The sequence below is a fragment of the Nymphaea colorata genome, chromosome 1, assembly GCF_008831285.2.
Source record: "Nymphaea colorata isolate Beijing-Zhang1983 chromosome 1, ASM883128v2, whole genome shotgun sequence".
Lineage (NCBI taxonomy): Eukaryota > Viridiplantae > Streptophyta > Magnoliopsida > Nymphaeales > Nymphaeaceae > Nymphaea > Nymphaea colorata.
In genome coordinates this window covers 8,366,202-8,394,150 of record NC_045138.2, presented here as the reverse complement: position 1 = coordinate 8,394,150, position 27,949 = coordinate 8,366,202, and the positions used below count along the sequence as shown (strand labels likewise).

Below are 27,949 nucleotides of genomic sequence, written 5' to 3'. Positions count from 1 at the left end.
TATATATATATATAATGTACTATATGCCAAAGCAATGTTATTAATATTGGTGTGCGTCGCCGATACACACCAGCCAATGTGGTGGCCGATACGGCCCCCTTAAAAAGTTAGCGGATACGACACCAAATCAGCCCATGTCCGCCAACACAGTCTTTGTATTTACTAATAGCTAATTTAAAAATATTGAAACTAATAGCAAGACACCACCTTCAAGACATGAAAAGCAGCCCTAAACCGATGAAAAGGAAGGAAAGGCCTCAGCCTTCACTTAGATAGTGAGACTAATCTCCCGCAAAGGCTTTCCACTATTATAGACCCTTTTTTTTCTGTTCAATAACTTCCCAAATTATATAAGTCTGCACTTGCAAAGGCAATTTGTCACTATAAAATCTTCATAGTGCAAATGCTCCGCCACCTTATTCACTTAGTGGCAATCATATGTGCAGCACTACCAATTTTCATTGGCACGAACAGTGAGGTACTCGAGACCTTTAACAATTTTGTCCCAGTTGCCATATACCATGTGCGGGTGTTTGGTTGCTGAGAGTATGGAACTCTGTCTTCTTTGGAACACATTGCTCTAATAAATAATGAAGCGTATTAAACATAAGGTTGGGCGTCGGGTCGGGTACCTAGTACTCGGCCTGACTTGGGCCCTGAGTGGGCCCGATAAGATTTTTTCTTAATATATATTTTATTGATTTTTATATATAATTATTATATTTTATTACAATTAATTATATTTATATGTTATTTTATCCTAAAATATTAATTTAATCAGGCTGAACTCAGGTTTTAAGTGTCAGGCCAGCTCCGGGACCAGGTTTCGAGTGTCGGGCCAGTCCGTTGCCCAGGCTTAATTAAAGAAGAACAAGGAGAACAACTTGTTCTCACATTCTAAAAGAACAAAAAATCTTCTTTCATGGGCCATATAGTTAGCATTTGAATCCCGTTTTCTTTAATAAATCTGACTAAATGCATTTATTATCATTGGGGATCATATCAAGTTGATTTGTTTGTATTATATATGCAATTAGTTTTGTGAAAGCAACTATTATGGCTTTTATAGTTTAGCATCCAAAATGATTTCTATGAAGGGATAAACGGGTCTTTTTACCTAAATTGAGTTTTCTTGACCACTTCAACAGTCCCCAACCTGTCCTGGATAAGGAAAAGTGAAGGATGAACTAATGTTGTAAAATCTGGATTTGGTTGCGTGTCAGAAGCCTAACAATGTGCATATAGACATACATATAGGCGCTATCACATGGACACCGCACCCATGTCGACACGGATGGACGCAAGTGTCAGGACACACTGCTATTTTGAATTGTTAGTATATTTTAGTATTTTTGTATAATAATTTTTTATTTTATAAGTAGAAACAATGAACATATGTATTTATTCGCTTAAAATCTTATAAACACCACTCTCTCCATTCATATATACATACAAATATATACATATGTGTATGTCATGTCTCTGCATCCAAGTTTTTTTGAAAATTTTTATACCAATGACTACACATATACCCAAATCTACACCTATGTGACATGGTATATCAGCTTCTATCCTTTGGCCTGTATCGGCCAAAGGACCACATAACAATGCATATCAAACGATACAGGGTGATATGCACCAAATTCAGGAACACCACAATGAGCCTAAAAATTGGTAAGTTTTGAAAGTGGCTAATCAAGTTGAGACTTTTATTAAGAAAAAGTTGAAGGGCAAATGTACTGTAGTGGATGTTTCACAATAATAATGTCACCCTGATGAAAATGCAAGCAGTTGTGCTTTCAATGAGCAGCCCATGTGGAGCAATACAAGGTTGATGCCTTCTAAAGTGCATTGAAGAAGGCAGAAGAGGAAGATGATATAATTATGATGGCTTATTGCCTCCTTGGGAATAGAAGTGCAAGTGGCCATCCTTACTTTGTGTGGTGATGCTGCAAACTAATTTCAATTTTTTTATAAGAGATAATTCATTTGAGGGACAACTATTTGCCTTAATTGGAAAACAAGCTCCAAACTTTTTTTATTTTGCATTTTAGGAGGTCAGGCTTTTGCTCACAACTGCCAAATGAAGGTCCATTAAAGTTTAAGGTTCATAAAAGTTGGATGAAGTTGTAATAATCAACTTTTTTTTTTCCATGGAAACAAAGAAGCATGCACTATTTAGTCTGAAAAGATGGCACATAAAATTGCAGTTATTTTAATAATAGCAAGCTTTAACCCAGGGTGAACTTCTAACAAAGAAATTTTGTTTGGCAATTATCAGCAAAACTTTAACGTGCTTTTTGTAATTTTTAAAATCTGAAATTGGGTTGCCAGCTCTGCCATAGGTTTGTAGAAAACAAACAATTTGCGACTTGGCTTAGGGTTTCAGAATGTGCTGGCCACTCATTGCGTCATTTGGTATTTGTAAGTTCTTTTAATAGAAAATCTAAACACAAGTAGATGCAAAATGGAAAATAATAAAAGAAAAAATATGAAGCTTCGATATCTGAACTGAATTTTTAGAAGTTAAGAATGATATGATAGTTAAATGTAAAAGTTTTACACGCCTTCATCTAGACATCCAGTTTTTTTAAATATATAGATATTATGAAAGGGTGGGCATCAGGCCTGGCCTCTGTCGGGTACCCGGTACCCTGCCCGGTCGGGCCCGGATCCGGGCTAGGAAAACTGGGTTCCAGGCCGGACCCGGGCCAAATGACGCAGCTTGAGTCGGCCCGATCTGGCCCGTTCCCCCTCCCCCTCCCCAGTCCTCCTCCATCTCCCGCTCCCCCTCTGCCTGGCGTTCCCCCTCCCCCTCTGTCTCCCTCTCCCCCTCCGTCTCCCGCTCCCCCTTCCGCGTCTTCGACAGCGACGGCCGCACTGGACGACTGCCGAAGTATCATCCGTTGGGCGTGGGGTGAAACTCAAATGGGCCGGCCGGGACCCAAGATATCAGGCTGGGCTTGGGCCCGTGTTTCGGGCCCGATGGGCCGACCCGGGCTGGGCCGATGCCCACCCCTAATATTATGCATTCACCAATATGATTGGATGTATAAAATTCAAAACTTGAAGCAGATTATATACTTGGATTAACAAAGGAGGAGGACATGAAAAGTGCGATCCCTATGACATGCACAGCAGAGAGGCCCATTATCAAGGCCTGCTTGTGCGCGTCATAGGCAAGTCAGCCTCATGAAAGCTGGACAAAAGATGGGTAAACTCATATAAATATGGACAGAAATGTTTAAGGATGCACACATATTCTGATCTCAAAGGTAGGCCTGGGCATCGGGCCGAGCTGGGCCGGCCCGATCCGGCTCGACGGGTCGTCCTCCTGGCCCCTTTCCCTCGCCCTCTCGTCGCGCTCTGATGGAGACGGAGGAGGATGGAGAGGGAGAGGGAGACGGAGGAGGAGGGAGAGAGAGGGGGGAGAGGGGGAGCAGAGGGGGAGCGGGAGCAGAGCTGCAGAGAGGGAGAAGGGGAGCGGGAGCAGAGAGGGAGAGGGAGAGGGGAAGCGGAGAGGGAGAGGGAGGGGGAGCGTGAGTCGGGAGTGGAGAGGGTCTGAGGGAGAGCGGGGAGTCGGGCCAGGCCGGGCCGCCGCCGGGCCGGCCTATCGAGCCGGGGTCCGGCCCGGGCCAGGTTTTCCCTGGCCCGGACCCGGGTCCGATCGGGCCAGGCCGGGCCGGCCCGGCGGCAGCCCGGCCCGTTGCCCAGGCTTACTCAAAGGGTACAGCGTAGTTGGTTGGACTAAAAGCCTATAAAAATATAAAGTTTCTTCTCTAGTTTGATTCATGTGGGCATTATGTATATGCATTTTAAGTGGTGAAGTGTGGTACCTAAGTTGAAGGATGTACTATTACCGTCACTAACGCCGACACTTCCCAAGACCTCGGAGGCTAGGAGAATAAAGGGGCCTTTGTGCTTCTTTGATGACTCTGGCTATCCAAAGTCACCTCACCATCTAACCAAGACCGTCCATTTAAAGCACTGGATGGTTGAGCGAAAAACAAGGAGAAAAATATGTAAACTAATACCATATGATGAAAACATTCGTCATCTACATCCATCACCTTTTCTTCTTCTCTTAATAATTGATTATGATGAATCAAACAGTTTTGATTAGATAGGCCGGTGAATCTAAAAAATAACAATCACCATTCAATATATATATATATATATATATAGTGAGTGAACGATAAATCTGATTATCTATAATCACCTAGCCAATTTAACCAAGGTAGTCCATCTAAAGCATATACTTGGTTGAGAAAAAAACAAGGAAAAAAAAGTGTAAACTAATATTAGATAACAAAAATGTCTATCACTTTTTTTTCTTTGTTTTTCTCTTAACCGTCTACCATGTTGGATTGAATGGTGCAGATTAAAAAAAATAGAATTATCATTCAATTTTCTTATATATATATATATATATATATATAGGGAGAGAACGATAGAGAGTAATTAACAAAATCATGACATTGAAACTTGTGACACCTTTAGCCGTTTTTTTCACAATTAATCTAACATTGTATAAAATCGTTGTGGTTTATATGTCAAAAACAAAGATACTAACCATTTTTTTAATATATATATATATATATATATATATATATATATAATGTTTACAATGCCCCAAAAAATAATCTTCAGTCTGGCATTTTGGATATTTGTAAAGATGTATTTATACTTTTAAATTAAGCAAACCAGGTGTTGAATGTTACAAAAGTTACAACCTCAATCATCTATGTCACATCTTTCCATTTACTTATTTTGTGAAAGAGTTGGTAATTTATCATATATCAACACACATGTAGTTCTCATAATTGAAAGAACCTTATATGTGCTTCTTTAGTTCAAGGACTTCAACGGTTCAACCATGCACAAGGAGGATGAATATCGAGGAGACAGAGAGTATTCGGGGGGATTAGGGTTCAAATTGGACCTTGATCTTAGGAGCTCCAAGGTGCAGAGCCAAGGAAGCAGGAAAGTAGCAAGAAATGTTTGTTGCCCATGGTAGGGAGGAGGATGAAACGATATGACTGGTGAAGAACAGAGATAGCTTTCTTGAAAACAAGGTGTTAGAAGAAGTTATCGCTACAAGAAACTTAATGCTATGTTTGGATGGAAGGAAAGAGAGGGGAATGAATGGATAGAAGGGAAAGAAAATGAAAGGGAAGGGAAGGGAAGGGAAGGGAATGAAGAGGGAAAGGAGAAGGAAATGGAGGAAACGTCCATTCCTTTCTCTCACAATCTCTCTATTTTTGAAGGGATTGAAATTACATTAAAAATTTATTTTCTTTTCCTTCATTTTCTTTGCACATAAAGATAGCTACTAGCTCTCATTTCATTTCACTCTTTATTAATTAGTCATCCGAACATATGAAAGGTCTTTCTTTTCATTCATTTCTCCCCTTCTCCTTCCATCCAAACAGGCTGTAAGTGTTGCCGAAAACACATGAAAGGTCTTTCTTTCCATTCCTTTCTCCCCATCTCCTTCTATCCAAACAGGCGGTAAGTGTTGCTGATGGTGGGTAAACCATGTAGAGAGAGGACCCCCTTTTGCCAAAAAATGGGTAACGTTCAGGAGAGGAAAGGTAACCGTTGACCACGATGGTAATCTGCAAAGGGCAACAATATGGTTCCATGGAAGGTGGAGGTGTCTCCCAATTACAATGCGGCCAATGGCAGCTGGTATTTTGGGTAGATAATGCACTCAGAAAGAAACAAAAGGGATTTCTCATCCTACAACACAAATCGTCATTTCTCACGAGAGATAGTGGTCGGTATTTCCATCTTGATCGTTAGGGTTATACTTCCATCAACAATAACGGATTACCTTTCCTACTTCGATAATCACTGTGCTTGGATAACATGGTTTTCCCACTTGGTTTTTGTCTCAGTCTCTAATCCATCATGGGATGTGGTCTAAGTGTTTGACGTCTAATAGTTGAAACCGGAGTAGAGCTAGAAATTTTTCATGATGGGGTCAAATTAATGTTTCAAACTTTTGACAGAGCCGAAATATAATTTAAAAAAAAAATTATATAAGATAGTGAGATTTTTTTTAAATTTACATGTAAATTTGAAAACAAAAAACTAAGAAAGGGAGGAGGGAGGCCCCTTGCGCCCCCCTTGGCTCTGCCCTTGAGTTGAAGTGACTACCAATGTATGTGTTGTTGAGCACTGGGTTCGATTCTTTGTTCTCTTGTATTCTTTGATTCATTTTCTAGTAAACGTAGGAGCCATGCCCTCTAGTAGGATGGTTTTTTGGAAAGGAACTTGGTATATGGTCAATGACTTGTGTGATAGTTTTGAGCACTTCAATCAATTTTCCTTGTAATTCATGAGGTGTCATACGCAAGGCAATTTTTCCAAAAGGGTGATGATGATTTGGACTTTAAATTTGAAAAGTAATTTTTTATATAAATCATCAGTTCATGTATAACTATTCACATAGTTTTGGTACTTATTTAATATACATAAATGCGGGTGTTCTAGCGTCTATAATCTTGAAAAATGAAGTTTTAAGTTTTATACACAATTAACATAGAGACACACGAAAATGTAAAATCCTTCTGCGTTACGATGGCTAGTAGAATTAAGATATTATTTATATATACATACATATAGATAGATAGATAGATAGATAGATAGTTATGTATGTATGTGTAATGAAAGATGCCGACAAAGCTACCTCCAACGACAGTGCTTCCATGGTGTTAACTTAATACGCAGAGAGATCAGATGCATTAATTTGGTACTATACAAAGACTTTTTTTTTTTCCTTTCAATCTTCCCCGACCCATTATTCTCTCCTTGTCGTCGTCCCGTAGGTCCCGCGAGGAGTTGAGCTTCGATATTTCTTTGATCGACAACTAGAAACCATAGTCTGCAGATAGCAATTGCCGCTATAGTCATCAATACAAACGCCAAAAGGAACCAAATCCTCATTCGTCATCATAAAATAATCAATCAATAGTGAAAGTAATCGGTCAAATGTTCACAACGTATCCTTTTCAATCGCAAGTGAGCGCGCATAATATATATGAGGACTCTTAGATTTTTTCAACCGTCTGTCTATCGGCTGGCGCCCAATGTATTTTAGACACTCTCTCTCTCTCCCTCTCCGCGCGCGCGAGGAGGGATGCCAAAAGAGTGCCGGAAGAGTGAAGATGGACGCCATTTCTCGATGTCTACTGAGTCTGGCGGGCCTGCTAGTGAGGCACCGAGCGGTAAGGGTGAGGATGGGTGGATGGTTATCCCACTCATCTAAACTGTGTTCGTGGTGACTGGTGAGAGGGAGGGTTGGGGTGGACAACGAGTTGAGCTTGACTCGTTTAAATAATCGAGTTAAGTTCGAGTTCAACATGTACCTGTTGAGTAGAGTTCTAGTCTTAATCAAGTCGATATATTCAAACGAGTTTATAAGTTTGTAGAGCTTTAATCGAGTCAAACTCACGCTCAACATGTAACGATGAATATCAATTCTATTCAAACCAGTTTGTCGATCCTTAGTCGAGTCAAGTTCGAGTTCAACACGTAACGATGAATATCAATTCTATTCAAACGGATTTATCAAGCCTTAATCGAGTCAAACGAGTCCAGCTACTTCCGTCAAGCTATTCTCTCTCGAGCTTGAACTGATAGAACTCAGACTCGACTCAACTCGTGTTCACCCTTAACGAGGGAGAGGGAAGCAGTCGCAGAAGAGGGACGGTCGGAAAGAGAGAAAAAAATAAAAAATAATAAAAAAATAGACAGCAAATAATCGGACGGCTCTCACCTACTATCCATTTGACAAATATACATACTAGGGTCGTGATTCATTTTCTATATATGAAAATTGAAATAAGCCGGCTGCCTTTATGGTATATTGAATGATTAGTTTTTATCTTGTATTACTAAAGACCATTGCAAAAAACATGCATTTTGTCACTAAAAATTGTGGTCAAGCAATTGGTTGCCAGTAATATACCTTATGCAACGGTTTTTAACTGTACAATTGAAAAAAATCATTTGGCCATAAAAATAGCTGGCTGATTTCAATTTCTAGGCATTCACAAACAACAGCAAATAAGTTACCTGACCCAACTGAGTTAATAATTGTTGTTATTTGTTAATACAATATTATCATTATATACTTTTTGAAAAAAATTAATGAAGTTGTCTTAATTGCGTATAGCTCGAGCAATTTGGGTTGAAGTCAAAGAATCAATTTAAAGTGTTGACGTGGGTCGAGTCCTCGATCTTTGACCGCGTTTGGTTTAAATTTTTGATACTGAGTTGGCATTGAGCCATACTGAGTCAGTTTCAACAGCAAACACGGCCTTAACTAGGTAACCCACAAACCCTAACTTGTGCTCTGGATCAGCTCAACCCAGTCCTGTCAACGTCACCCCAAGTTCACATAGTCTAAGCTCGGGCCGAACTGCCTACATTTTGATAAGCCTAGGTGGTGCTGGGCTCAGTACCCGCCCGACGGACGGGTACTCGATACTCGGCCCAATCGAGCTCGGACTCGGGCCCAAAAAACTGGTTCGGGTTAGTCCAAGTGGGCCTGATGGGGCCTAGTTCGGCTCAATTATTATTTATTATTATTTTATTATTTTATTTAATATATTTTATATTAAACAATATATTTTTTATTTTAATGGAGCCGGGCAGAGCCGGCCTGAAGCCCAGGTCTACATTTTAATCCTTTCTTCATAAATCTGATTAAATAAAAAATATAAGCGTAAAAATTCATTGAAACCCATTGTTTAAAATTGGATCTTTACAAGTTGAAAATCTAATAGAAAAATTTGACAAAATCTCATAAAATTCATTTTGTGCATTTGGTTTTCATAATATCTTTTGAGTTGCATGCATTTGAACAGTTGAGTGATTATTATATATATATATATATATATTATATATATATATATATATATATATAATATTACAATTGACATATATCACATTATTTATGTGAGGGAACCACAAATCAGATTTATTGTTGTTCTATTACATTATTTGGTGAAACGACGTATGTGACTTGCACATTGTTTAGCTTTCATTTATTTACACGCATCTGAAAACATGTATATTACTCAAATATCAGAATTGATGTATGTCACATTATTTGGTGAATGTAGTCACATACATCATTTACATGTTTGTTCATATTATTTGGCGAAAGCAATTGCATATGTGACTTACATATCGTTTATCTTTTGTTCATTCACACCCACGGAAGTATACGTTAATCAAATGTCACATTTGATATATGTCTTATTATTTAGTGGAGTTAACCACCTAAATGATTTAAATGTTTTATTACATTATCTTGCAAAAGAATCCACATACATGACCTACCCATTGTTTAGCTCTTGTTTATTCACACATACAAATATATACATATATAAATCAAAATATTACATTTTGATTTACATCACATTATTTGGCGAAAGTAATATTATACATGATTTGCATGTTATTCAGATTTCATTTATTCACACACATAGACACAAACTTGTATATATATATATATATGTATATATATATATAGTATATGTTTATATATCACATTATGACCTACCCATTGTTTAGCTTGGTTTATTCTCACATGCAAATATATACATATATAAATCAAACTATTACATTTTGATTTACGTCACAGTATTTGGAGAAAGTAACATTATACATGATTTGCATGTTAGTCAAATTTAAGTAACATTATACATGTTTTGCATGTTAGTCAAATTTCATTTATTCACACACATAGACACACACTTTTATATATATATATATATATATATATATATATATCACATTATTATGAAAACATTATTATGAAAATAGCGACATACATGATTTACATGTTGCTTATTACATTATTTGGCGAAATTGATATTGTGTGACTTCGCATGTTGTTTAGCTTGATGAGTTATGGGTCCTCGTGACCGGGCGAACAAAGTTTGTATTGGAGAATGAATATATATATATATATATAGATGTATATATATATATATATATACAGATGTATATAAAATATAAAATAAACAAATCGAGGAGGAGGAAGTGGGAGGAAAGAGAGAGAGAGAAAGAGAAGGGAGAGAGAGAGAGTGGAAAAAACCAAAAAAGAAGAAAAAAAGAAAGACGCACGAAGGAGGGAGGAGCTTTGGGTTCCCGATCTTCTCCGCCTATTCTCTTTCCGTCTCCCTCTTTCAAGGGTTCTTTCTATCCTCATCACCGCACCACTGAACCGGGAGGGAAGAGAAGGAGGAGGAGAAGGAGGAAGAGGGGGAGAAGCAGAAAGGAAAGAAGAAGAAGAAGAGGGGCAAAAGTCCAAGAAAAGGGGAAAAGGCGAGAAGGGTCGTTCCGCCCTCTTATCCACGACCCAACACTCAATTTCCGAACGAAGGGGCGGCAACACAGAAAAAAACCAATTATTGGCACGAGGAGGACGCCGTGGAATTCTTCTCCCTTCCCTTTCCTCTCATTCTTTCTCCTTCTTTTAATTATTTTTTCGCTTTTTCTTGTCCCCATCTCGGTCGGCCACGATCGGATCGCCGGAACCCTTTTTCAGCTAGATCCGTCGCGGTCGGAAGGCAGGCGGCCTGTACCACGAATCATCTCTTTTCCCGGGCGAATCGAGCAGCTTAGCTCATTAATTTGTCGTGATTAATCGATGGATGGGCCGGAATAGGTATGTTCTTCGCCATGGAATAGGTAACGGGTCAAGATTCATGGCTGATTCCACCGCAAATTGCTTCCCCATCAGAGCATCTTCCCTTGGGTCATCCCTCTGATTCGTTGCACCGATAGAGGCGGCGCTTTCTTGCAAAGATGATGGACGTGGATTCGGCTGCGGTGCCGGAAAGGGATCAGCAGGATGGTCAGAATCAAAGTCCCGGCCAGAGCCAGAGCCAGAGCCAGAGCCAGAGCGCATCTGGTTCCGTCCCTTCGCAAAGTCTCCACGGGGAACGCGACGAGCAATTGCCATCCCATCAACAGCAGCAACAACAGCCGCATTCCGCCGCAACTGTTGGCCCTAGGCCCGCTCCCACGTACAGTGTCGTAAATGCTGTCCTCGAGAAGAAGGAAGATGGCCCTGGTCCCCGATGCGGTCACACACTGACTGCCGTTGCTGCCGTTGGGGAAGAAGGATCCCCAGGTTATGTTGGTCCTCGGCTAATACTGTTTGGGGGCGCCACCGCTCTTGAGGGTAATTCTGCGATTTCTGGACCGCCGTCGTCCGGCGCAAGCACCGGAATAAGTAAGCTGCGGTCATCCAAAAAACATTCTTGTTTAGATTTTCCTTCTTTCGTAGATTTTATCGAGATACGAATACCGTCCGAGATCAGAAATCGCATGGTTTCTGTTGAGTTGGAGGCTACTGGGAGAGGTCCTTCATCATCAGAGTTGATTGAGGAACTGTCATTAACCTCTATTGGTTAGTGGGGTCACAATCTACGGGGTTATTTGATGGGAGAGGTGACTCTTTCTCTGCAAGAGCGGTTGTTTTTGTACCATGGTCCATCGCCCCTCCTGAGTTGGTTGACGCTAGATGTCTCTTTCAGAGGCTTTTTCTTTGTAGCAAGTGTTCGCATTTGTTTGCCCCTATTTGCAATAGGCAGATTGGCTTCTAGCGGCTGTGCTCTTGTATGATCTGATCATAATTTTCTTTTTGTTATCAGGGTTAGCTGGGGCTACTGCTGACGTCCATTGTTATGATATGCATTCGAACAAATGGTCAAGGTGAGGCTTCAAAGAGTTCGTGTAATGTATATTCTACTTCTATATCTGATTGTGAAATGTTTAGATTATTAATTTTGTAGATGGTATGCAGATGTTTCCTGATTTCAGTAACAAATTATATTGGTACCTATAGTCTTGGAAATATCTTGGTGCATTTGTGTTTCCCGGCTTGTAGCTATATCTCTTGTTTCGATTGAGGTGCTGAAGTTTCTAAAAATTGGATCATTCATTGCACCGGTCTTCTTCTTATCACACAATGTCTCTAACGTGAACTCCAAAATAAATGTTAGACTTTCGCCACTTGGAGAACCGCCATCGCCTCGTGCTGCACATGTTGCAACTGCTGTGGGTACGATGGTCGTTATTCAGGTTAGTTTTGAGTTTGACTTTGTTTTAGATTCACTGCATAGTTATTGATGTAGGACTAAATATCTTGCGTCCTTTAACTGTTAGGGTGGGATCGGTCCAACTGGCTTGTCTGCGGAGGATCTACATGTTCTTGACCTGACACAGCAAAGACCTAGATGGCACAGGTGATCGTTCAATTTAACTATTTAAGTAATTCCTTATTTTCTGCGTATATTCTCATTGGGATGTAGGCCTTTGCTCATGAAAATGGTTGTACTTGTGTTCTAGGGTGGTTGTTCAAGGTGCTGGCCCAGGTCCTCGATATGGCCATGTGATGGCTCTAGTTGGACAGCGGTTCCTGTTGGCTATTGGTGGAAATGATGGTATCTCTTATAATTTTCTTTGTACATGTTAAATATTTTTGGTGTTGCTTTCTGAAATATGCTGGAAATGTTTACAGAGTCTATGCTAATCCTTTTGCTGATTTTTTTTTTTTAATTCCTTAGGAAAGCGTCCTTTGGCTGATGTCTGGGCTTTAGATACAGCTGCCAAGCCCTACGAGTGGAGGAAACTGGAGCCAGAAGGAGAAGGCCCACCTCCATGCATGTAAGTCATTGGTGGATATTTTATCCTTTTCATTGTTGGTATGAAAACTTCATTCTGTCTCACAGCACATTGTATATAAGAGGGGATGTGAATCACTTTTGGATTAACTTATGGAATGCGTATCAAAAAGCAGAATAAAAACCACATCTGAGGGATGGTTTTGCATGACAAACTGCAGTAAAAATTAGATAACATACTAATCAAGATATTTGCTGGATCCAATTTGGGATCTGCAAACATGCTTCATTGCCCTGATTAAACATTCTGTAAGAGCTGCAGTAACCGTTTGGGTACTTCATGTCAGTAATCAAGAGTATATCAATTAATGGGCACTTCTTTGTCCTCTTCTCCAAATGCTTTCTAGGTTCAGTGGGACAGGAAATATTGTACGAGGTCGTGCATCTTACAGTAAAAGAAGTATTCAAATGTTCGACCTTGCTTTTTATCCTGTCAGGCCATTACTCTGAGCTCTGTAACATCCAAGGCCATGTCAATATAGTATGGTATGGTTGGGAAAGGTTCACATCAGTCTGAGGTGCAAAACTTGCTTAGATGTCCTAATCATCAAGTGGTAGTTTTGGTGGTTATCAACTGCTTCTGTTGTAACAATGTATGTTTTTTAGCTGATAAATAGGATTTCCTTTTTGGTTTCTCCAGTTTTTTGAATTGAAATGGTGGTTAGGTGAAGGTAACTTGTAATGGCTCTTTTGCAGGTATGCAACAGCAAGTGCACGTTCCGATGGACTGCTTTTGCTTTGTGGAGGACGAGATGCTAATAGTGTGGTATGTAATTGTGTGGAGAATCTTTGAGGTTTCTGGTCTCAAGGAATCTATATCATATTAGTAGATATGCATTGACATTGACACATTGAATGACAGTTGTTAATTATAAGAAACTAGAAGAAAAAGGTTTTCTTAGGCAATGTTTAGTTTGATCTCTTTTGGAAGCTTAAATTACTTTTAACCATTGCCACAGAACACTCATTTATTTGGAAAAAAATGCAAAAAAAAAAAAATAAAAACAGGTCAGTTGACAAAATGAGAAAAATACATTTAGAAAAAACCAAAATGAAAAAAAATGTTTTTCACGTTTTTTCACGTTTATTGTTTTCCCCTTTTTTTGGCATTTTCTCCTTTTTTTGCATTTTGTACATTTTGTAGTAACCAGATTTTTATTTTCACATTTTTTACATGTTATTTTTAGGGCCTTTCCTTTAACTTTTTTAAAACTTGCTGAGATTTTCCCAATATTTTTCCAAGAAAAACAACTCTGCTGTATTATACCCCAAAAAATCCTTGCCATTTAATATTTAAAAATAGTATTTGTGATAATGCTTTTTATCTTAGGGTAACTTGCTTGAAGCTAATTTGCAGTTTTGGGTGAAGTTGCTTGCTTAAGCATGATATGTACTGGCGACTACTTTTTTCTTGTTCTAAATGCCCATAAGGTGGCCAAGTTGCGCGAAGCATCTCTACCTGTATTACCAGTGTTCTTAGACCTGTTCAAAATATTTTCCAGTCTTTTTTTTCCTTCTCCCTGTCCCTTTCTTCCTTTACGTATCGTAATAAAAGTAAAAATAAAGGATAGATTAAGCTAATAAACAAGCTAAAATTATATATATTATGAATACATACATTTATATATATAAAATAAATATTATATATATACAGCCTTGCCGCACCCTTGCACCCAAATTTTTTGGGATACGTTGCATTGGCACCCGCACCCCGCACCCCGCACTCATGTGACATAACCTATCAAGGTTACTTTTTGATGCATTTACTTCAGATCCTGATAAATAATAAGTTAGTTGTCAAAAACTCATTTAGTTGGTTGAGTCAGTTACTGATTGACCAATGTCTGGAACCAGCAATGAGTTTGTGAACATAATCCAATAGTCATTTTAGTCATTGATCAGTCGGCTAATCCCTGGCCTGTAAATATATATGTGCATTATTTGTGTGGATGTATATGTTTCTGGATTTATTTCTATATGAATGTATGTAATAGTCAATCAACTTGGACAGAGTCGGAAGGACAAGTTCCGACTAATTCCTATTAGTCTTTTTAGGGTCTTGAACAGCCTGTGTGTCCCACTTCCAATTTTGACAGTTTAGATGATTAAGTAGTGGCTAAAGGCTTATTATCGAATAAATCCCATAGGCATCTGTATGTTATGAAGCATGTCTGCTCATTGTCTAGATGGTGTGTTTGAGATTTCTGAGTGGGTATGATAAAACTTAGGGTAACTCTCATGGTGCTTATTTATTTTTAATCCTCAGGTGAATGTTTCTCCAGTCACGTGTGATATATTAGCTACATGTCGGTTGAGGAGTTACATAATTCTATGTCCTTCCAATAGCTATGTTGTTAAGGCCTCGCCTAGGCATGGACTAAACGTGAGCCCACACCCGTCACCTAAGTCCACCACTTAGGTGATGGGATATATGTTGGCGCCTAGGCTGGCCTACGTACCAACACGCCTAGTCCATGGGAAAGTGAAGAGTCACGTTCCCTTTCAATTAAAGTTTCTTAATTGAGTATAAACTTGTTATCTACTTTATATCAGATAGTCATATATATTGTTAATTTGTTATACCTGTCATAAATTTATATGTATATACTATTATGTTAAATTGTATTGTAATGCAATTTGTTATTCTTTTTATATGTATTGTAATCTAAGGCACGGGGGTGTGCCAAAACTGGTGAAGCACGCGAGTTGACTCGGGTGCGGCCCGACACGACACTTGATTCGGCTTGATTGAGTCGGGTGTTGTTGACTGCACTCACTCTTGTTTTTTCATTTTTTCTTCTCTTATCTTTTCCATCATTTTTTTTTGCCTTCTTTTCTCTTTCCCTTCCCATTTTATTTAATAAAATTTTGAATTTTGTATGAGATAAAGGTAATCTTGATAAAAAAAATTTAACAATATAGACAAATAAAATTATTTTTATAAGAGATTATATTTGTATGTATACTATACATATATGATATATCTATATGCCCTTGTTGCACCCACACGACACACCCAATTTTTTTGGAACTTTCCGCTTCTTGCACCCGCACCATCACCCGCACCAACACCGGCACCTACATCCCGCACCCATGTGACATAGATTGTAATACGTGTTATATGTATATACTGTTATGTACAGTCTGTTATACCTATTATATATTATTGCATCAACCTATTATATGTAAGCTTGGGCATCGGGCCTGGGCCCGAAAAAGCCGGCCCAGGCCGGCCCGGTAATATATCGGTCCACCCCGGGTCGGCCGGATGTGTCCCGATTCAGCCAGATTAGTGTTTTTTTAATAATTATATATATATATATTTATTTTATGTAATAATTATATATATTTTATTATTAAAAATGTATTTTATATTCAAAAAATTTTATTTTAATAATTTTAATTTTTTTTTATTGGAATTCTATTTTCTTCACCTCTCTACCTGATAGGCCTTCTTGTGCTGCAAATATGTGGACTTGAGGAGTTTAGGTGGCAAAGCGGAATAGGAAGGGGCTGAGCAGACTGATGAGTGCCTTTTTAGGCCATAGAAAAAGGGTTGGTACTAAGGATCAAAACTGATATGAGTTGGACTTTGAGGCATTGAAAGGGCACCAGGTGGCAACATGTCCAACAACTGATATCCTGTTGGCTCTTAGTTTTTGGGATGTTTTGCTTCTGCATAAAGGTCATTTTAGATGATTGAGCAAGAAATCTTTCTATTTGGCAATGTTGAATGTTCGCTTAAAGTTATATTTCTGCCGCCAGCTTGATTTTTATATCGAAGATGTCCATCAGCTGTAAGGCAAGATTGACATCTTGATTCATGCTGCAAATAGGTGTGAAAGAGCATGTTGTACGAGTCAAGTGATTGAAAGAAAGAAGGGATATGTGTATGTTTTAAGAAAGGATTGGTGAAGTAGGAAGATGGGTTGACTATGATGGAGACGACTTATTCAAGCAACTGGAGTAAGATCCTGGGGTCAAGTACTTCTGGAAATTCCTTGACCTAATGTTGTTAAGTGAATCTGCATGGTCATAAGTATCAAGCCACTCTGTTGTATGTTACAGTGCTTTAGAAATGTCCCTTGGCTTTAAGAAATACTCTCCAAAAATTGCTCCCATCCTATAATGTTATAAATAATTTTATGGACAAAGGTAGACAAGCTAACAGGTTAATTCATCTAATAAGCTTACCATTGAAACAAAGTGTTTAGATGGCAGTGCATGGATTAGGTCGTACTGTGATCCAGCAAGATTTGAAAAAACCACAAATCTAACTTCAAGATCTGTTATAAAATAAAAGGAGGTTATTCTTTGTTTTCTGGGTCCTACATTTGCTTTGTCTGAAGGTTCGTCATTAACTAGCTTGTAGTTGCTGGAAATATGGGAATGCAAATACAAATATAAAAATAATGTACAAATGGGCATGCAGTATAGCATGAATAACTAATAAAATACATGTTCGTGCAAATGTGGGTATAAGTGTATGTCTCCTAATTCATAGTTGTCTAGTTGTAATGTTTGAGCATTTCATAGTTGTAGTGATGTTGAGGCATGGAACCTGATGTGGATATAAATAAGAAATTAAGAATAAGTATTTAGAGCTCATGAAGTTTATGTATTTTGTTATAATGTTCACTCATGGGCTCTGCAATTGTTGTTTAACAATTCTGGCTACATGCTTCTGCTCTTGGTTTTTTTGGGTAGCCTCTGGCAAGTGCTTATGGCTTGGCAAAGCATAGGGATGGTCGATGGGAATGGGCCATTGCTCCTGGTGTTTCTCCATCCCCTAGATATCAACATGCTGCGGTATTTTTTTTCTTCCTTTTCAATGTTCACCATTTATTTATGTATTTATTTATTTCTCCTCATTTCTCCTCTTCTCTTTTCCTTTGGTATCTATCTTCTGCCTAAGCCTTCCATGTACTTTCTCTTTTGTTTTCGCTTTAATTCCTTGTACTGTCAAGTTTGTCAGTTTTTTTTCCTATGTGTTTTCTATGCTCAGGTTTTTGTTAATGCACGATTACATGTTTCTGGTGGGGCACTTGGTGGTGGTCGTATGGTGGAAGATTCATCTAGTGTGGCAGGTATGCTCATATCCCAGTGATAAGCAATTTCCTAGTTTTTAAAATTGCTTTTTTGGTTTCTGTTTGAACTTGTTTCCTTTGCTATTACTGCTTTCTATCACTTGGCATAGTCCTCAAGCCTCAGGCTACCTGTCACTTCGAGCCACATTTATTCAGATTCATCTGCTAATATCTAAAAACCATGAAACAAGATATTACTTAATTTCTGCAAAATATTTTGTTACTTTAAGCAAGAATACCTAGGATGAGTCTAAGTGACACAATGAGGGTGTGTTGTGCGGGTGCAGGTGAGGCAAGTGTGTGCGTGTATATAATATACATAAACAAAATTGACAGCAAACAACAAATTTGTCAATTGACAAAGCAAGTTAATGAGGAACTGACTCAACAAACTGCCAATATATTCAATAAAACATAACAATTTAACATATGCAGCGAAAAAAAACAGTAAGACAGTAAAAAGAAAAGAAAAGAATAGAGTTTGGAAACAAGGTAACAAGGATGAACAGTGATGTGCTAAAAAAAAAGTAAAAACCCGTAAAACAAGGATGTCAGAAACAACATGTGAGTAACAAAGATGACAGAGACGTAGGAAACAGATACAGTAAAAAAGAAGCAAACATGAGATGAGAAAAATGACAGTGTCAAAGATAAGATGAGAAAAAAAGTGGGTAATAAAGAGAGACATTGGAATGGAGGCAGCCAGAGGGGACCTTGCTGGAGAAAGGATGCCGGTTGTGAGAGGAAGCAGCATGACATAGTGGGAGAGCAAAAAGAATCACCAGAAAGCAGCTCATGGTTGATTGGCGAAATGGATTCACAATCACCCAAAATGGATGCTGAGCAAACTGCATGTTGGAGATGGTTATTGGAGGCAGACAGATGCCAGAGTTTTAGAATATGCTGAACTTCGATGGGTCAGGACTCAGGAGAGGGCTTCAAACTGTTGAACCTGAATGAAGCCCCCTTTCAAATGGGGGTTTCGTTTTTTTTTTTAACAAAAGAAACGGCAACTTTGAACTTGAATGTGGTTGGATCTTGCCTAACTAGCTATTGATGAGAGTCAAGTGCACATCAAAAGTTGGATGAAAATGGTCTAGTTTGGCTGACCGCAATGGATGCGTGTTGATTGCGTCCAGTGGCGTGTCAAAGGTGTAACTACGCCCGCATTACAGCATTCGCGCAAGTGCAGCTGCCCTATTTGGCCAGTCTGTGTGACGTAGGATGTAGTTTGGCAGTATTGATTTTGAACTCAATTTGTTATTGTTTCAACCAATAAGTTGAAGTGGTGAGTGTCAATCTACATGCAATGGGTTACTTAGCCTTGGTTTTATTTTTTTTTTTCAAAAAAATAATTGTGACTAATTTAAATAGTTGAAAGGATACATGTGCAAGTGACCCAGTGTTTTATCATCTGCCTGTATTTGTAAAGTTGTAAACTAGTTATTGATTGCTTCCATGTGTGTAGTTCTGGACACTGCAGCAGGAGTTTGGTGTGACACAAAGTCTGTTGTTACGACCCCTAGAACTGGCAGATACAGTGCTGATGCTGCTGGAGGGGATGCATCAGTTGAGCTAACAAGACGGTGCAGACATGCTGCTGCTGCAGTTGGAGATCTGATCTTTATATATGGTGGACTGCGTGGTGGTGAGACTAGTGGTTCCGATGAAAAAATATTTGTAAATTTGTACTGTTCTATTGCTTGTGGCCTATCTATTTGAACTACTCCTGAGGAACTGAACTGAAGCTTCTTGCTGCTATTGTTGCTGTTCTTTTTTACCTTAGTTTGATTTATAGTTTAATTTATGAAATTACAAAACAAAAAATTTCATTTCTCCAGCTGCTAATATTGTGTTTCTTTCACATGTCAAGACACTTGAATTTATGTTGAGCTTATTTTTATGGAGATCACTATATCCACCTGATACGGATATCACTATATGCAATTGATCGACAATTGAATGTTGGCCCATGCTATTGGACGAACATGTTCTATTTTTGGTTTAATGAACTTGAATTGAATCATAGCTCCTGATTTTTCTGCTATAAAGACCTCTACACTTTGTTGCAGATTTTAAGTTTATCGGTGGCAATTTCTTAAGGCTTCTATGCTTAACAACCTGTTTCACTTGTATCTAGTCATGAATCTTATGCCATTTTTGGAATGAAAAAATATTTAAATAGATATTTGAACTTGTGAAGATAATTTGATTTATATGAGTAGAGACACATTTCTTTAATTCTTCTGTTCTTCCTTGAAGAAGTGAGACATGCATGTATAAGGTAGCCTCTTTGTTGAGAGGTGCAAAGTTTTTCTTCTCACTGAGTATATGCTTTAACTTGATAGGAGTATTGCTAGATGACCTACTTGTTGCGGAAGACCTAGCTGCAGCTGAGACCACAAGTGCTGCTTCACATGCAGCAGCAGCAGCAGCTGCTGCTAATGTTCAAGTAGGGAAGTTGCCTGGAACATATCCAATCAATGATGAAAGAAAGACACAAGCAGCACCTGAGTCATCTCCTGATGGTGCTGTTGTGTTGGGGAGTCCTGTTGCACCCCCAGTCAATGGGGATATATATACTGATATAAGCACTGAAAATGCTATGATGCAGGGCCAAAGGTGACCTATTTATGATATGAAGAAATTTAATTTAAATATCAAATACAATGACTGTTCTCTTTGTCACTTTTTTTCTTTTTTTTTGGGGGGGTGGGGGGGGGGGTGGGGTTTGGAGTGTCCATAAGATTTAGTTCAGAAGCTTAAATAAATTAATTTTGCAGGCGATTAAGTAAAGGCGTAGAATATTTGGTTGAAGCTTCTGCAGCAGAAGCGGAAGCCATAAGTGCTGCATTAGCTGCTGCCAAAGCACGTCAAACTAATGGCGAAATGGAGCAACTTCCAGATAGAGGAGATCGTGGTGCAGATGCTACACCAAGTGGGAAGCAGTTGTCCAGTTTAGTGAAAGTGTCAGATTCTGCAGTTTCAAATAATGTGACACCTACTACAGTTCGGCTTCACCATAGAGCTGTCAGTCATTTACCATAAACTCTGGCAGTCCATTTAAAAAAAAATATTCTGACTTTGATTTTCAGTGATTGCTACTTTGTTATGGATTTCAGAATTCTCTATTGTCTTTTATTAAACCTTAGGTTGTTGTTGCTGCGGAAACTGGGGGAGCACTGGGTGGAATGGTCAGACAACTGTCTATTGATCAGTTTGAAAATGAAGGTAGGCGTGTTAGCTATGGTACTCCAGAAAGTGCAAATGCAGCAAGAAAACTTTTAGATCGGCAAATGTCTATTAGCAGCGTTCCGAAGAAGGTAATAACCCTTACTGATCAATGATCATGGTTTAAAAATTCCTTTTGTTCTCTCAAGTCTAAATTTTTATCGTCCTGGTATTTCCTCTTGTAATATTTATGTAATAGAACGTTAGTAGTCAAAAGCATGCCTAGGTGCTCGCCTAGGACCTAGGCAGCCACCTTTTCAATTAGATTGGGCAGGCGCCCCAAGTGAAGAAGTGTATTAATTTTGAGTTTCTAACTCATATCCTAAATTTACATGATGAAGATTTTTGGAACTAATTTTATAGGTTGGTAGGATTTACATTATGTAATTTGTTGCTTGTAAATAAACGCAATTCTTGGATTGCAGGTTATAGCACACCTTTTGAAGCCTCGTGGTTGGAAACCTCCTGTGCGGCGACAGTTCTTCTTAGATTGCAATGAGATTGCTGACCTTTGTGAAAGTGCTGAGAGAATCTTTTCTTGTGAGCCTAGTGTTTTGAAAATTAAGGCTCCTGTAAAGATTTTTGGTGATCTCCATGGTCAGTTTGGTGATCTCATGCGCCTCTTTGATGAATATGGATCTCCATCAACGGCTGGAGATATAGCGTAAGTTTTTCCTTTTCTCTATCTGTTGCACATGCTTAAGGTTTTTCTTTTTCTTTATTTGTTGATGTGCATCTATTCTGTGCAAGCATGAATTTTTATATAACAAGTAGACTGGACAGAGACTGAATGTTTTGTTTTTTTTGTTCATGTTCATGTATTTGGATGTCCATTCATATTTTTTTTCATGCATTTGTTATACTCAATTTTATCGTTATTTCTAGCAAAGCTCTGAAGTTCTGTGTTGTCAATTTTAAGATGCGGAAATCACAAATAGTGGTTCGTAGATGCTCATAAATGTTCAGCATGTCATTGTTTTCATGTCTGACATTGACACTGACACTGGCAATTGAACCTTGTGCTTCAAAGTGCTAAATTCTATTAGACATAATGGTCATGTTTTGAGTGTTGAAGACTCCATAATGGCATAATCCATATATGCAATTCAGAGATTAGAAAATTTTTCTATATTCTATGATCTATACTTTGTTTTTTCTAAAAAAATGTTACATGGACTGCAGTAATTACTTGTATCTCAGGATGGTTTTTTTTTTTTCTGATTTTCTAGAGGAAGTCACATGATATACCATTTATAAATCAATGATTCTGAGATCACTTGTTCTTGTTGTTGCAAAGTCAGTTTTTTAACGTCTTGGAGTCTGACACTTTCTCCTTCTAAGGTATCATAGTATTCTTACTTGCTTCTAGTTTAAAATTTACTTCCTTTCTGTTTTTTTGATAAAAGTCTGTATCTGTCTGGTAGTGTATACTATATTAACACAAATATGTAAATATATGTCTTTACTTGTATCTGTGTGTAAAAAACTTCATCCACCTATCTAATTGTTAATAGTTAAAATGTCTGATACATTGTAGTCATGTTTGTAATTGTCAGTACATTTTAATTGTTTTCTGGGTTTGTAGAAGATAAGATGGTGTAATGCCTACCCAGTACTTATCTTAACTTTAGCAGCTTCTAGGGTATTCTGTAGGGTTGATATCCATGAGAGGTGAGGTTAGGGGAAAGCTGCCAAATTTGTCAATCATTGCCTGCATTTTTTTTTAACGTATCTCAAATGTCTCTTAAGTATAAAATACCTTTTGATCCTTTCCTGATAAGATAATTCATTTAGCTTTGTTATAGTTTTAAAGTGAATTTGAACCCGGTTCATTTGCTTTTACCAAGCAATCTTTAAGTGAATGGTTAAGGATAGTGCCTCTTTGGAGCAGAATGCGAACTTACACTATTAAATGCAATGTCAAAAAGCAGGGTGATTCTTTATGAATGACTCATCCAATTTGTCACGATATTTGCTTATGTTTATTTAGGATACAATAGCTAATGGATACGTGATGTGTTTCTAGTACTTTTGTGTAACTGTTCTAAGTTTCTAGCAAGCTGCTAGGATGTTGCTTTTTGGCTTTTTCTAATATTTTATTAGTAATTTTGTTTTATCATTTGTTTTGTTTCCTCCTTTTGATGGTTTTGATATTTTGATACTTGATTACCAACGCATAGAGAACGTGATTGATTTGTTCATTAATTGGGAGCAGATGTAGCAATTTTCTTTGGCTGACATAACGTCTGCTGCTCTTGCTTGCAGATATATTGATTACCTGTTCTTGGGAGATTATGTTGACCGAGGCCAACACAGCCTAGAAACCATCTGTCTTTTGCTTGCTCTCAAGGTACGCTCCAACTGGTTGTACTTGTGATTTGTTTATGTGTTTGAAGGTTTTTAGTTTTTGCTTGTTTATTTTTTTTTGGTTCTGATTTCATGTATCTTTTGATTATCCAGATTGAGTATCCACACAATGTGCATTTAATTCGTGGGAATCATGAGGCTGCAGATATAAATGCTCTATTTGGTTTTCGGATCGAGTGTATTGAACGCATGGTATTTAATGGGCATTATTTTCTTGCTGTCCTAGATTTCGTCAAGTATATTGAATCTTATGAAATTGATCTGCTTCTAACCAGGGAGAACGAGATGGCATTTGGGCTTGGCACCGTATAAACAGATTATTCAATTGGCTTCCTTTGGCAGCTCTGATTGAAAAGAAAATTATATGCATGCACGGAGGGATTGGCCGATCTATAAATCATGTGGAGCAAATCGAAAACCTGCAACGACCTATAACTATGGAAGCAGGTTCTGTGGTCCTCATGGATCTTCTTTGGTGCGTGGCTCCTCCCTCCTTTGTTATTGTTATTACTATTATTCTTTAACTATTATTTTTCCTACTAGTATTATTATTATAATCCAATTATCTACATGTGTCCTACATAAATGGGTACTAGACAATCACATTTCCTGAGCCTATCTTAAACTCTAAAAATGATATATATATATATATATGTGTGTGTGTGTGTGCGCACTAAGCTAACATTATGGATATATTTTAATGATCTGAGTAATTTAGCTGAGCTGACTACTATTTTGAAGATCTAAAATTCTTTTGTTGGCAGGTCTGACCCCACGGAGAATGATAGTGTTGAGGGCTTGCGTCCAAATGCAAGGGGACCAGGATTGGTTACTTTTGGGGTGAGTTCTTTCTTGAACACTTTTGGTTGCCTATCAATTGTAACATGAAGAATTACTAGTCAACCCAAAAAGGATGGAACCAAAGGCAACAAAAATTGAACAAGAATCATGTCTTGCTAAACAGCTAAAATGAAAAGTACAAGCAACCATTAGTACAATTTCTCGCAATATATACATACCAATGGAAGCCAAATCCTGACGTAGAAACAGAAAAACAGATAAAGGACCTCTGTAATAAAGAGAAGAAAAAAGACATAAAAGTTAAAAGTAATAGTACCCGCACTTCATTTTTTGCTCGTATGAAAAGGGCATAATCCTCACAATTGACATCTAGTTGAGGGGAGAGTCAGCTGCTAGCCGGACTCCTCACTTCAATAGGTATATGTTTGGACTCCTCACTCGAATGGCTATATGGTTAAAACCCTAGCTGACAACAAGAAAATAGAAAAGAACATATGAATATATTTAGTTATTTTGTGGTTGACCTTGGAAGCATGAGAAATCCTATTGTCTTTACTCAAAATGTATGGGGCTTATACTTAAAACTCTTCAGTATGTGTGCAGTAAGTGTCTTTGAAAGTTTGAACATATAATCATTATACCTTGAGTTTACAGTTAAAGATTTAATGAAAACTACAAGAAACTTTTGAGGGCAAAAGATTCTGGTTGGTGCATCTGCTATACTTCACATATATGAAAAAATTGTATGTTCTGACAGCATGTATATCATGTTTATATATAATGTACTGGCAAGTGGAGTAGTGGACCCTCTTAAAACATAAGGGAGAATCCTGCTCTGTAGTGAGCCGACTGTTGATCTTTATTTTCTTCTTTATTCCTACTCAGTTGCTATTGGATTGACTTTCTTTGATGCACATTTATACTGAAAATGAATGTTTGTGCATTGCCTTTAAATTTTAAAAAGATTAAACTCGAGGATTATAATTTGATACTCCCTGACAATATTTTCTGTAGCACTATATGCCCTACATTTGTCTCCTTGCGCAACCATCTTCATGCTTCAGGGACTTGTTCATTAGGGATAGGGAAGTTTGATTTTTTGTATCTTTTTTTTTCTTAGCTAAAGAAATGGGTGCTTCTACCCATGTTGGCTTATTTGGAACATCAAAAGCAGGAAAAAATTCTTTTTAGACTCTGTTGGTTATCATCTACTTTTTCATCGATTGTCCAATAGGCGTCTTTTGGGTGTAAAAAATCTGGTATATGTATCAAATGATAATTCCGGCACACACCTCAAAGCACCAAAATAGTTTCATGTCTCTTGAAAGTATTTGAAGTATGCAAGACTAGTCATTATCATGAAGCTGTGTTTGAAAGGGGGAAAACATGACCACCTACGGATATTTTATCATGCTGAGTCTCTCTTGGATGCAGGCATGCAATATGTTAAATTTTGAAAACTGCAGAAATTAGATACTACTTGCTTCAGGACTCATGATAATGCAATTATCGTTGAATTTAGGTCATCCAGTCAAACTTTCGTTGTCTTATGTTTTGAATGTGTTTCTTTGGGATTCATTGATTTTGAAGAACCACTTTTTTCTACAGCCTGATCGTGTAATGGAATTTTGCAACAATAACGATCTTCAGTTGATTGTACGTGCACATGAGTGTGTAATGGATGGTTTTGAGCGATTTGCTCAAGGCCATCTAATTACTCTCTTCTCAGCTACCAACTACTGTGGTATGGAGCCATCATATTCCTCTTGGACGTTTTCTTCTGTTCTTCCGCTATTGTGATTCTCACTGGTGTGACCACAAAAAAAATAGGTACTGCAAACAATGCAGGAGCGATCTTGGTTTTGGGGAGGGACCTTGTTGTTGTCCCAAAACTCATTCATCCTTTGCCACCAGCAATTTCATCACCAGACACGTCACCTGAACCTCATATTGAAGACACGTGGATGCAGGTAGGGCCTTCCGTTCTATAATAATCTTAAGCATATTTAAGCAAATCGTATGTGCTGCATTTGCTGACTGTTTGACATATTATAAAAAAATCAGGAGCTTAATGCTCACAGGCCACCGACACCAACAAGAGGCCGTCCTCAGGGTGCAAATGATCGTGGTCCACTTGCTTGGATATAGGCCCGTTGGTTTCATGTCTTATGCAGTGGCAGTTGGGCTCTCTATTGTTCCATGTTATTGCTGTGGCTGCTCATGTTATGGGAGGAGTCCTTTGTATACACGATCAAAAACCCATCTGAGAGGTTGGAGGGTTTCATGGAGGGCAATGGCATGGTATGCTTTCCACATCTGATGTGCTCCATTCTGCCAGATTACCTTGTATTGTAATGCATATTAAGGCAATTCAATTTGGAGGGAAAAATTTCAAGTAACATCAGATGGTTGAGTTATGTCAAGGGATCTAGAGCTCTTTCAGCTGTTAAAGAGATGCTGCAGGTGGCTTTTTAGAAAGCTGTCAGTCTTATCACCCTCTTCATTAACTATTGGAAAGGCATTTGGGCAGCACCACTTAGGCGGCTAAGTTTCTCTGTGTTCCAATTGGAAAATTGTACGCTAGTAGCTTTTCTATTCTTTTCTCCTCTCTTCCGCCATCACTTCTTTTACTCCTTCAAGGTGCTGACTGGTGATTGTTTATATGCAAAGACGAAACCCTTTGTAGCTGAGCATGTATCATAGTATTGAAGAACTGCAACAGCACGGTGGCATGTATTTTTGTGCTGTTGTATATTATAACTCTTGTGTGAAGTTGAAGAAGGTTGCATGTAGATTTTGTGTGGGACTTGGAAGATGGGAGGGTTTGTGTAAATAGTGGAGCGGTTCTCATGGGCGCATTCCATTCTCTTTGGGAGGTGGTGTATGTGAAGTTGATCTGAAAGTTCACGTTGCTCCTTTGTTGTCTATTGCATTTGACCTTTTTCTTATTGCTATTGACTTCTCTTTGGTCAACATATTTATTCTTTCTTAGTGTGTGTGTGTGTGTGTGTGTGTGTGTGTGTGTGTGTGTGTGTGTGTGTGTGTATATATATATATATTATATTATAGGCATTGAAAGGGCGTCTATGATAGCCTTGCTATTTCTCCGTGTTCTTGCCTGCTTCAAGGAAATTGTGGAAGGAGTGGAATAAAGTTAGTTCAAGCATGTTTGTGTGCGGAAGTTATGAATTTGAGTGCTGACGAAAACTTTATACATGTAAAACTTATGGTAGGGTATTAGCAGAAACCGTTCTTTTTCGTGGAAGTGTCTTTAAGGCTATTATCGTTCGTTTTGTGACCGGATTGTCTTGTTTTGCGCTCGCTCTCAAGGGTAGGAATCCTGCTTCCCTTTTTGATGCTTATATATATATATATATATATATCTCCTGTCTCTGTAGATCTGGTTTCGCCACTTACCTTTGGTTTACATAATCAATGAAGATTTGATATTTAACACGTTTTTTTAAATATAAATGCTTGCTCTATGCTACTGGGTATAACCTTCGGTCTTGTGCTGCTGGGAGGGCGAGAAATCTCTCTGCCGGGGTGCAGTTTACTTGTGTAACAAACAAAAATTAGGGTAACAAAAGCCTGTGCCTAGCTCTTCCTTATGATCTATGTTTCTTAATTTATGGATTTATAGGAACGCCTACCGAGTTGCACAAGTAGCACAGCAATGATCTCAATGGTTCAAACACATGGGTTCCGACCTTGGTTTAGTTCACACATCTTACATGGGCCATAATTACTTTT

General features: G+C 38.3%; 1 protein-coding gene across 2 annotated transcripts; it reads left to right on the top strand.

Annotated features, from left to right (window-relative positions):
* Positions 1-10,057: 10,057 nt before the first annotated feature.
* On the top strand, positions 10,058-27,169 carry LOC116246370 (serine/threonine-protein phosphatase BSL3). 2 transcript variants are annotated; one of them, XM_031618227.2, is made up of 22 exons: positions 10,058-10,687; positions 10,763-11,257; positions 11,679-11,739; positions 12,030-12,108; positions 12,193-12,272; positions 12,376-12,470; positions 12,594-12,693; positions 13,407-13,476; positions 17,418-17,519; positions 17,716-17,797; positions 19,266-19,445; positions 20,146-20,419; positions 20,581-20,827; positions 20,950-21,120; positions 21,454-21,692; positions 23,294-23,378; positions 23,489-23,587; positions 23,671-23,870; positions 24,160-24,235; positions 25,805-25,940; positions 26,027-26,166; positions 26,261-27,169. In XM_031618227.2, exons 2-22 carry the CDS (start codon positions 10,828-10,830, stop codon positions 26,342-26,344), a joined length of 3,030 nt encoding a protein of 1,009 aa, XP_031474087.1. In that variant the 5' UTR covers positions 10,058-10,687; positions 10,763-10,827; the 3' UTR covers positions 26,345-27,169. The 2 variants fall into 2 exon arrangements, with proteins under 2 accessions (XP_031474087.1, XP_031474086.1); XM_031618226.2 differs by having other exon boundaries at positions 10,058-11,257.
* The last annotated feature ends 780 nt before the right edge of the window (positions 27,170-27,949 follow it).